The 12,444-nt window shown below is 41.6% G+C and overlaps 1 protein-coding gene across 3 annotated transcripts in view; it reads right to left on the bottom strand.

Moving 5' to 3' along the window:
- Positions 1–12,444, bottom strand: part of LOC144593731 (E3 ubiquitin-protein ligase RNF19A) — an 87,131-nt gene that overhangs the window by 24,618 nt on the left and 50,069 nt on the right. For all 3 annotated transcript variants that reach the window (XM_078399725.1, XM_078399724.1, XM_078399726.1), the window contains exon 4: positions 3,163–3,307. In XM_078399725.1, coding sequence (XP_078255851.1) covers positions 3,163–3,307 — 145 coding nt within the window. The remainder of the gene's footprint in view (positions 1–3,162; positions 3,308–12,444) is intronic.

Raw genomic sequence — 12,444 nt, 5'->3', positions numbered from 1 at the left:
AAAGCCTACCCACGTCAACTCTGTCCGTCCCTCTTAAATTTTTTAAAACCTCTATCAAGTCCCCCCTCAACCTTCTACGCTCCAAAGAATAAAGACCCAACCTGTTCAACCTCTCTCTGTAGCTTAAGTGCTGAAACTCAGGCAACATTCTAGTAAATCTCCTCTGTACCCTCTCCATTTTGTCGACATCCTTCCTATAATTTGGCGACCAGAACTGCACACCATACTCCAGATTCGGCCTCACCAATGCCCTGTACAATTTTAACATTACATCCCAACTTCTATATTCGATGCTCTGATTTATAAAGGCAAGCATACCAAACGCCTTCACCACCCTATCCACATGAGATTCCACCTTCAGGGAACAATGCACAGTTATTCCCAGATCCCTCTGTTCCACTGCATTCCTCAATTCCCTACCATTTACCCTGTACGTCTTATTTTGATTTGTCCTACCAAAATGCAGCACCTCACACTTATCAGCATTAAACTAGTTGTGGAGCTAGTTGAAAGACTTTTGTTGGGAGGGGTAGGGAAAGAAACCAGGGCAAGGTCAGCCAGGGTTAATGGGAAGGGAATGGGGGGAGGGGGATAAAAATAAGGTGGAGGTGAGAAAAGGAAGGGGGAAGGGAGGTGTTAGTCAATGTTACCTAAAATTGGAGAATTCAAGGCTCATACCGTTGAGTTGTAAGCCACCCAAGCAGAATACAAGGTCTTGTTCCTCCGATTTGCACGTGGCCTCACTCTGGCAATGGAGGCGGGCCAGGACAGGGAGGTTAGTCGGCCAATATGGGAATAGCAAGGGAAGTTTCCCCCCACCCCTTCCACCAAACGTCATCCAACTCACTCATTGGTTCATTTTGGGCTCACACCTGCTTTTAATTCTAGCCTTTGTCCAACAATCTGCCTATCAGGGAACCTCAGAGAAACTGCCTGACCTTTTGAGTTACTCCAACATTTTGTGTCTATCTTTGGAATAAACCAGCATCTGCAGTTCCTTGTTATTACATTTTGATTGCCATTAAGCTTGCTGACATGGACGGCATTACTATTTGGCTGAAGTTAGTTTTTATGGCACGTTACAGCTCTCTCCAGACTATGACCCCACTACTGAATGTAATTTACCTGAAGTCAGTGGAATAATTTATTTTGTAAATCCTTCCTCCTCAGCACACAACCTCACCTTCTATAACTGCACATGGATTACCCCTACCACCTTTAAAACCACAAGCAGAACTATCGCAGTAGTTCCATCAGTTCAGTCTGTTTTTGTCTCACTTAATTCATTTATTCCTACCTTGACTCTACTCTTTCTCCCCTTAATCATTCCTTTCCCAAGTACATCCATGAAAATCTGATGCCCTCAGCCATTTAAATGGTTTCCAGATTCCGGCTCTAACAAGCTCATTTGCACCAATCTCTGCATCTACATCCCATATCTACTCTGTCCAAGGGGCCTCCATCTCTTCCTTGAGCAATGTCCCAACCCAGTTCCCATCCTCCACTAATCTCTTATGTCTGGCAGAATGTGTTCACACATTGAACTTTTTATCCTCACCAACGTCTTCCAAATCAAAGTCAATGGCAATCAGAATGGGTCCAAACAGTGCCCAGGTCTGCAGGATATATATGACTGTAGAATGTTTCTTCCTGCTGTGGCACAATATGCAATTATTATCCATTCTGTCAGTTTCCAACTTGCTCTCACCCTCATTCTGTCCTCTGAACATTTCAATTTAGTGACAAGAACTCACCACAAGCCACAGACTCCAACAACTGCCTTTCCAGTTAAAGAAGTAACTTTACTTGTGCACTTGCACTGCATACAATATGGTTTCTTCTACATTGCGGAAACTAAAAGCAGATTCTATGACTGTTTTGAACTCCATTCAGTCTACAAGTATGACCTCAAGCAGTTAATTTAATTCTCCAATCTCCTCACTACAACCACCGTAACTTGTCCCGACAAGTTTAAAGATTACTTCATCTTCCCAATAGGGATATTGGAACTTTAACAATTTCAGATAATCAACAATCCCAGCCTTATATTTCATATTTGCACATACACACCATATTTTTCTTTCTACCCTCTAACTATCACAAGTGCTCTATGTTCTCTCCACAAGAGATGAATGAAAAATAAACCAAGTTATGCTGACTTATCTTAGCTGTGCCTGCATCGCTGTGGGATCCAAGATTCCCTGCCCTTCTCCCATCTTCAGGCAGGTGGAATGAATTGTCGAAAGAACTGCCGGTGCTGTGTAGGAAGGAACTGCAAATGCTGGTTGAAACCAAAGATAGACACCAAAAAGCTGGAGTAACTCAGCGAGTCAGGCAGCATCTTTGGAGAAAATGAATAGGTGACGTTTCAGGCCGAGACCCTTATCCAGAACCTGAAGTCTGAAGAAGGGTCGCGACCCAAAACATCACCTATTCCTTTTCTCCAGAGATGCCGCCTGACCCGCTGAGTTACTCCAACTTTTTGTGTCTAACTGCAGATGCTGGTTCCCCAGATACACTTCCAGCATTTCAGGATTTTCAGAACAGAAAAAGAATTTTTCCACCCATATAAAAATAGGGAGAAAAAAGTTACGAAAAAATATACGCCAATAATAAATCAATTCAAACCAATGCAGCAGGAGTTTCTGCATAATTTCTGACTTGTACAGGTAGTATCAAAACTCTTCTCTTTATCCAGATTCTTCAGGTGGAATATAATGTCATTTAATACCACACTCACTAGTCATTCTTGCCTGATCTATGTCCAAAATGCTCACTGAACCGTTAATTTTAATGATATTTTACAAGGAGAGACATCTTTAAAACAAACACGAGAAATGCTTTTTTTGTCGCTGGATATAGAAAGACAATATCAGATGCAAGTCAACTCTGTATTTAGCTGAAGTGCAGGCAACATTTTCTTGCCCCATTACTTGTTTGTGATTAGTTATCATGCGCATGCCACAAAGGCACAATAGACATACATGGCCATCGCATTTTACAGGCAAAGAGGTTAAGTTGTCCACTGTTATAAAATACTTTCTATTCACTTCCACGATCTGGATTTGTACAGAAAATTGAAATCCAATTCACAAGTTGTACTGAAGATGAAAACGTGTTTAGAGCAGTTTGGAATATTGTTGAGAATCTAAGCTGTGGTACCTGAGGTAGTGCAGGTCTGTAATTTCCTTCATGCAAAGCCAGCAGAATTGGCAGCCACACACAGCGCATGTCATTCTGTTGCAGCTTCCATCGTTCATCTTCAGGATAAACGCACCACATCGAGGACATGGCTTGATCTCTTCAACTACATAAGGGAGGGATTGGGAGAGAGAACACAATATTTCTTACTTTACAAAGAAAAAACTCACATCAGTAACTTTCCCCCACCCCAGCATCAATCTTGATTTCAACTCTTCCCCATACTCACTCTCCACCTCAACATCTGCACTGAATTGTATTCAAAGCAAACTAATTTGATAAGGGATGGGAAATAATTAACAAAAGGACACATATTCAGGATGCAATTCCATAGCTAATTGCTCAACAAGCAAATTATTATAGATTCAAAGCTGACACCAACCACAGCTGGTAAATGTGTGACATGACATTCTTTTTTTTGCAGTCTATAACAATGAACTTCCAGTTGCATGTCACTTTGATTTTCTATTGCAATTCCATTTTGTTCTCCAAAACTGTTCCAAAAATCCTCAGGTTTTCTTGCTGCATGACTGCCTTCCATGCAATCTCCGATAATTAGCCATTTCAGCCTGATATTTTACATTTCTTTCTGCATTTGATATTTCCCCCCTCACCCTTTTCTGGAAATTTCAGGTTCCATTCGCATATTTCCATTTTACACCTCCCTCAGACAAACATTTAGTTGTTCATAAAAGTTTACCACCACCATTCAACCATCACTACTTCAACCACTTGTGGCATTCAATTTTTTCTTCTCTCCACCCTATCAAAGACCTTCCCTTTCATTCTCTCCACCCCATCATACATTCCTCCACAACTTGTTTTCCCGAATGTTTCGCACTTTTGATGCAAGGTCATCAACCCGAAACATTCATTGCTTCTCTCTCCTCCAATGCTGCTCAACTGCATGACCATTTCCAGTACCTTCCATTTCCTTTGCCAACTGCAGTAGTATGTTGTTTGTGTAGCATTTAAGCAGGTAGGGCACTTCTTGGTCTGGGCAAAACTTCAATTTATCCTGCAGAGCAGAAGCTCTACGTTGAATTTCAGCTAAGGATTTGCCTACTGATATTTCTTACAATTAAATATTCACGCTCAGTTCCGACATCCAAGGGAGTTAAATGAAACACTTTTCACGTTCATTCATAAAGAATGATGCATGACTAAGATTTGTAAGAACTTCTTCCCTGGAGCCACATTTCGGATGATGGAGCAGCGCATTTTACAAATGTCAGATATTGTTCTTGTCTTTATAAATTATAAAATAGTCCAAGTCAAAATGGAGATTGTTCCCTACTCCCATTGCAACCCCACTTTCAAGAATGGATGAGACATCTTGCTTAAGAGAACAAATGTATTTTATTCAGACATCATTTAAGGCTATATTTTTGATGGCTGCAACAAAAGATTTAAAAGGCGTTAATGTACTGAGCTTGCCATTAGAAATCCAATTTATGCAGTACTTCAGTGATTTCCAATTTATTACTTGATTGCTGGGAAAAAGAGTTCACAATCATCAGAAAAGGTAATTTAGGATCACTGTCAGAGTGAGGCATCTTTAGATGCCGTTGAATGAAATCAAAACAGATGTGTGATATAATCAAGGATTGTGTTTGAATGTTATTTAAAAAGGAAAATTTACTCAAGATCCAGGGATCCTCTTGATTACTTCAGTCTTCTATTTCACCAAGTCTCTATACATACATGGGATAACAGGAATTAAGAAGGAAATAGTTATAGGTATTTACCAGTGCAGACAGAGGTTCTAAATAACTTACTGAGAGGAGTTGTAAGTGCAAATATTGTTTTAAAACAGTCAGCCTCACTTGCATAAAATGCAAGTTTGCTTGTGGTACTATTACAGTTGCACTATACAATTAATTGTATTAATTCCAGTGCTAGTGAACAATTAATTTTAGCCTGTATTTTGTTGGGGAGAGGAGTGGAGAGACATTACTATCCACCCTCGTGTTGACATGCAGATGGTGGGCATTCCACAAATGTTTCAGTGTATCACTGAACACGAAGCAGAGTATAACTTTTAGACATGGCCAGGCTCAAGTTATACTTGGAAGATACTTATCATTCAGATTTCAGTTAACATAAAACCTATTCTACTCCTGGAAACTGTAGTCTAGCATGTGTAAGTGAGCCCATTGTGAAGGAGGAATATCATGAGATGACATCTTTTGCCATGTCATTTTCTGTCCCCATTTGGCAGCAGAGCTCAAAAATTTCTGTTACTTCCATTTATGTTTTAAAATCTGTAAACAAGTTGAAAACTTCCAGAGCTTGTGAATGTAAAGAAATGAAAAGTGTGCATATGATTTAAAGAAAAATGGAAAATCTTTTAAATAGCATAAGGAAAATTAAATTTAAGTTACTATGACTATTTTGAAAAACATTAGATGAGCACGGTATATACTAGGGAATAATGTTTTTCATACTTCATCTCAACATCATGCCACTGATATTTAAAAAAATCAATGGACATAAATTGCTTCTTAATGGACGTACAAACTATGAGAACTACAGCTTCTGTTTTCTCAATCAAGTTCATTATTGCACATTTAGAATTTTGAATACACAAGTTTGTCAAAATTTGATCTTTTTGACTATTAGTGATAATGTGCATATTGCTACAATTAGCATTCTAAGATTTAGCTTTTTTGTTTCACTTCTTTGAAAAGGCTTTAACATTAAAACGTTCAAGTATCCAACGAACACCAAACCCGCATACACTTTACTTGACTGAATTGGCAGAAAGGTTAATTTCCTAAACTGAAGAAATACTGAAAAACGGCAAGTGCAGAACAAATCCAGAAAGTCACAATTCAATCCAATTATTGGATTTTCATTTGTTCATACAAAAAATATTAAATGAATAAACCACTGTTGTCAATGAATTATGTCACTGCAAATGATATAATACATCAAAAATGCAGCTTTTATGCCAAAAATTTCAGAATGCTTTATTTCATTTGATTGCGCTAATTAAACGGCTCCATGCCAATACATGGCCCTGCAAGCTCTTTATAATCAAGCCCCTTTTCCAAAATTTGAATTCATATCCAAATTTAAAAGATCTTAAATTAATTAAAATACTATTGTCTTCGGGTGTAGGAAAGAACTGCAGATGCTGGTTTAAATCAAAGATAAACACAAAATGCTGGAGTAATTCAGCGAGACAGGCAGCATCTTTGGAGAGAAGGAATGGGTGACGTTTTGGGTTGAGACCCTTCTTCAGACTGTCTTCAATTGTCTTCGGGTGTTTTACTTCTAGATAATGGTGAAATATTGCCATTTGCAAACTCCTGCAGAGGAGCAATGTGAACTCTGTTGCTATCTACTGATGGTCGATTAGTTTTAAACCAATATTTCTTGCCTGAATGCAGTTCAGGTCAAAAAAGAACATTTAACATCTTCGACCATAGATTTTTTTTTGTATTAATTTATAAGCTGCATTGATATTTGTATCTAGGAGCTCTCGAACAGTCAAGCATAAAAATTAATCCCTGGTTCACTCATGGTTTCGAAGTAAAGTTGGTCCAAACAATCTTTGCTTGTACTGTGTTCTGTATGGAAAACCAGGATTTCTCTTCTAGGCAGGAAATAACTGCTAATAGCAAGTACCCTCAACTCTGGTCGGCACATCATCCGCATAATTATTATAATTTAGAATTTTGAGTACCCAAATATACAAAATATGCTGTAAACCGTCAGGACCAAGTTTGCTGGACCAAAAAAAAGTGATCAATTTGTGGAAAAATACAAGATGATTAAATTGATGACAAGTCTCCAGAAGGTTTTAAGGCATTCATGCTGGTACCTACACACAAATTACCCAAAAAGTAAATAAAACGAGCTAGAGCAGGTGATTTACTGGAATGGTAACAGAAGTGCTGCTTTTCAGTTCTGTGAAGAGACTGGGCTTGACATTCTTTAGAGCACCAATGTGACATAATACCTGTGCTCAAAATATGATGGCTTTTGTTAGGCCAAATAAAGTGAAACTATAAACAGAACAATAAGATTTATAGCAAATGGGTTAGACAAAATAAAATAAATAATATTTTGTTATGATAATTTAGAATGCATTGGCTGAAAGGATTGTGGTGGCAAAGTTCAAAAGGGAACTGGATACATACCCAGAAAGGAAACATTTGCAGGCCTATGGGAAAGAGAAAGGAATGAGATTGAATGGACAGCGCTTTCAAAAGTACAATTGATCTAATGGTCGCCTTCTGTAAATCAAGAAAAATATAATTACGTATAAAATCAAAACTAATTTATTCGATTCCTAAACATCTGTAATAAACCCAAAGTCTGGATTCTTAACATCATCTTAAATTTACTCTTTTCACGTGTTTAAGTTATTTGGTGTATGGTCCAAAGATAAGTGTCTTAATTGCCTTGCATTTACTTCTTCCACACAGGCTATCCCTGATTCATGAACGAGTTCCCTTTGTGCAGATATCAAGAAGTCAATTTTGTCTATAACTTGGAAAATGTACAAAAATAGCCCAATATGTTAACCACATCTCCACATATCAGCATAATATTGTAATATATATTACATGTATATTATGTTGTAATATATAAGTACATACATTCAATCATGTGTCACCATAATATTTATGTGAATAGCACACAAGACCGACACAAAATTGCAATTATTAAAAGGGGAGAGATAAGTAGTTCTAATAATAATAATAATCTAATAATAATCCTAAGAATAAGGGGTAGGCCATTTAGGACTGAGATGAGGAAAACCTTTTTCACCCCAGAGAGTTGTGAATCTGTGGAATTATCTGCCACAGAAGGCAGTGGAGGCCAATTCACTGGATGTATTCAAAAGAGAATTAGATTTAGCTCTTGGGGCTAACGGAATCAAGGGATATGGGGAGAAAGTAGGAATGGGGTACTGATTTTGGATGATCAGCCATGATCATATTGAATGGCGGTGCTGGCCTACACCTGCACCTATTTTCTATGTTTCTAATGTTTATAGTTTCTATGTCTCTAATGTTATGTTCCTACAGCCTACTTTTGAGTTTAATGATATTATGGGAGCTCGTCCATGAATTGTGGTGCCCATAGGGGACAGTCCCCATTCATCGTTTTTTAGTTTGTACACTATTCCTTACAGCCATTTCTATTCTTTTATCTCAGACATTCTTTTCTTACAGTTTCATGGTATGAAATCCAATATAACACTCTAAAAATCTTGACAAATTTAGCACTCAATTCAATATTTAACGATCAAACTGCTTCCAGTATATCTAAAGCACCATTGAGACAAAAGTTTGGTCATCATGAGTCAAGCAAATGAATATTTGAATTCACCATTTTAGAAATGTAATGCATGGTTGTTATAACTATTAATTATGGAGTGCAAATAATAGCAGGCAGTCAAGAAATCAATAGAGAAAAAAAAACCAAAGTGTTGGAGTAACTCAGCGGGCATGGCAGCATCTCTGGAGGACATGGATAAAGAGACAATAGACATGCAGCTTAGGTTTACTAGGTTAATTCCCGGAATGGCGGGACTGTCGTATGTTGAAAGACTGGATCGACTAGGCTTGTATACACTGGAATTTAAAAGGATGAGAGGAGATCTTATCGAAACGTATAAGATTATTAAGGGGTTGGACACGTTAGAGGCAGGAAACATGTTCCCAATGTTGGGGGAGTTCAGAACAAGGGGCCACAGTTTAAGAATAAGGGGTAGGCCATTTAGAACTGAGATGAGGAAAACCTTTTTCAGTCAGAGTTGTAAATCTGTGGAATTCTCTGCCTCAGAAGGCAGTGGAGGCCAATTCTCTGAATGCATTCAAGAGAGAGTTAGATAGAGCTCTTAAGGATAGCGGAGTCAGGGGGTATGGGGAGAAGGCAGGAACGGGGTACTGATTGAGAATGATCAGCCATGATCACATTGAATGGCGGTGCTGCCTCGAAGGGCCGAATGGCCTCCTCCTATTGAGACATTTCGGTTTGCAACCCTAGATGTTACCCATCCATGGCCTCCAGAGATGCTGCCTGACCCACTGAATTACTCAAGTACTGTTGTTTTGTAAACCAGCGTCTGCAGTTCTTTTGTTATTCTAAGAAATCAAAACAATTAAGCAAGGGAAAGAAAACCTAAATGTATAAAACTATTACTCCAATCGTGCAGGGGCTGCACAGTGGGGCAGCGGTAGAGTTGCTGCCAAACAGCGCCAAATACCCAGGTTCGATCCTGACAATGGGTGATGTTTGTACGTTCTCCCTGTGACATGCGGATTTTCTCCGGGTGCTCCGGTTTCCTTCCACACTCCAAAGGTACAGGTTTGTTGGTTAGTTGGCTTCAATAACTTGTAAAATTGTCCCTCGTATGTCAGGTAGTGTTAGTGAACGGGATGATCGCTGGTTGGCACAAACTTGGTGGGCCGAAGGACCTGTTTCCACACTTTATCTCTAAAGTCTAATAACACTTAATTTACTTTTAACTACATTAATAGGATCTCCTCTTTTGGAGTGATAAAGTTGTGTTTGTACCATTAATTTTTTTTTGCCTGTTACAAGGTGGGCATCAGCATTCGATGCACTGTACAATTGACATAAACCCGAAAAAACTTTGGACATCTCACATAGTTATAAACATGGGCTAGCCCAAGTATGGATCACTGCTCACGATTATGTGGATAAACATTGAAACTTTTGGTGCTTAAATACTAGCAAGTGAAAGAACCCAACTTGAGCAAAAGTATTTCTGTTTACATATACTTTCTCCAATAAAATATAAACATGAATATAAACGGGAATATTCTTTAATGTCATAAATTTCTTTCTCTTTTCAGTTAGGTCTGGATAGAGTGGATGTGAAGAGGATGTTTCACTAGCGGGAGAGTCTACGACTAGAGGTCATAGCCTCAGAATAAAACAACGTTCCTTTAGGAAGGAGATGAGGACAAAATTACTTTAGAGGGTGGTGGATCTGTGGAATTCATTGCCAATGAAGGCTGTGGAGGCCAAGTCAATGGATATTTTTAAAGCAGAGATCGATTAATTTTTTATTAGTCCGGGTGCCAGGGTTTATGGGAAGAATGCAGGAGAATGGGGTTGGGAGGGAAAGATAGATCAGCCATGATTGAACGGTGGAGTAGACTTGATGGGCCAAATAGCCTATAAAATTATAAATGGACTGGACAAGCTAGATGCAGGACAAATGTTCCCAATGTTGGGGAGTCCAGAATCACAGGGGCCACAGTCTAAGAATGAAGGGGAGGCCATTTAAAACCGAGATGAGAAAAAACTTTTTCACCCAGAGAGTTGTGAATTTGTGGAATTCTCTGCCACAGAAGGCAGTGGGGACCAATTCACTGGAGTAATTTAAAAGAGAGTTAGGTAGAGCTCTTGGGGCTAGCAGAATCAAGGGAGAAGGCAGGCACAGGTTACTGATTGTGGATGATCAGCCATGATCACAATGAATGGCAGTGCTGGCTCGAAGGCCCGAATGGCCTCCTCCTGTACCTGTTTTCTATGTTTCTATTGTAGGGATATACGGATTAGCGGGGGGGGGTCTCGAACCCTCGGTTGGGCTAACGAGTCACGAGATGCGGGAGCGCGAGGTATAGTTGTGTCTGGCGACCAGCTGGAGAGATGAGATTAGATTGTATTGGCTAGTTAAGTAGTGTGTGTCCAAAGTAAGCAGTTGCAGTTTGTTACGGTTACCTACGAATAAAGACCTTTGAACAATAACGCTCGTTTTGGACTCACTACATTGGTGACCCGAACGCGAAGAACACGCAGAATGTCGCAAGTGGGAGCGAGCGCGGGCGAGGTGCACCTACCGCCGTTCTGGGCCCATCAGCCGCCCCTTATTGCAGTGAACGGTAGCGCCATCCGCACTTACGGTAAGAGGACTATGTCCCTGTCCTTTGGGTCTAGGACCTACCGTTGGAATTTCATCGTGGCGGATGTGGGCCAGGCCATTTTGGGTGCAGACTTCCTATGGGCGTTTTCGTTGGTCGTAGACGTGCACGGTAGCGGCCTGCAGCCCTCGGCCGACGTACGGCCCTGAAGTACGGGGCCTGCGGCCCCTCCAAGCGCCGCCCCACCCAGTTCAGCGATCCAGGCCATCACGGCCCCCGGTCAGTTCGATGTGGTCCTAGCGGAGTTCCCGCAGCTCCTCGTTCAGCGGTTCGATGCACCTTCCGAGAAGCATGGGGTGGTGTATTTCATTCCGACCGAGGGCCCGCCGGTTTTTGCCCGGGCACGGCGCCTCCCACCCGAAAAGCTGGCCATGGCTCGAGAGGAGTTCTTGAGTTTGGAGAGGCTGGGAATTGTGCGGCCTTCAAGTAGTCCGTGGGCCTCACCTTTGCACATGGTTTCCAAAGCATCTGGGGGGTGGAGACCATGTGGGGATTTCCGACGACTTAACGCGGCAACACGGCCGGACCGCTACCCGATTCCGCACATACAGGACTTCTCAGCTAGCCTGGAGGGGGCTACAATTTTTTCGAAGATCGATCTGGTGCGGGGGTATCATCAGATCCCGGTCCATCCGCCGGACATCCCAAAGACGGCTACCATTACTCCATTCGGATTGTTTGAGTGGTTGCGCATGCCTTTCGGCCTTAAAAACGCAGCTCAGGCATTTCAGCGTCTCATGGACCGTGTGGGTCGAGGTTTGCCATTCGTGTTCATTTACCTCGATGACATTTTGATTGCCAGCCGTTCGGTCCAGGAGCACTTAGTCCACCTCCGCACTATATTCCAGAGGCTGCAGGACCACGGCCTGATTCTGCACCCGGACAAATGCCAATTCGGCCTGTCGGTGGTAGATTTTTTGGGTCACCGGGTTACATCGGCCGGAGCCACCCCTTTGCCAGCTAAGGTGGAGGCGGTCCGCTCTTTTCCACGTCCTACTACCATCAAGGGATTGCAGGAATTCGTAGGCATGGTGAACTTTTATCACCGGTTCGTGCCTGCAGCAGCTCGGGTCATGCGCCCCCTTTTTCTATGCCTCGCGGGTAACCCCGCAGAGTTGGTATGGTCCGCATCTGCAGAGACGGCTTTTGTCGCGGTCAAACAGGCCCTCGCCAACGCCACCATGCTGGTGCACCCACGCTCCTCCGCCCCCACGGCGCTGACGGTGGACGCCTCAGACGTGGCGGTGGGTGGGGTTTTGGAGCAGCAGGTCGAAGGTCAATGGCAGCCCCTGGCGTTTTTCAGCCGGCAGCTCTCGCGAGCCGAGCTCAA

Source organism: Rhinoraja longicauda, chromosome 5 (assembly GCF_053455715.1).
Source record: "Rhinoraja longicauda isolate Sanriku21f chromosome 5, sRhiLon1.1, whole genome shotgun sequence".
NCBI classification, from domain to species: Eukaryota; Metazoa; Chordata; class Chondrichthyes; order Rajiformes; family Arhynchobatidae; genus Rhinoraja; species Rhinoraja longicauda.
The sequence above is the reverse complement of the archived record's forward strand: the minus strand, read 5'-3'. Positions and strand labels throughout refer to the sequence as shown.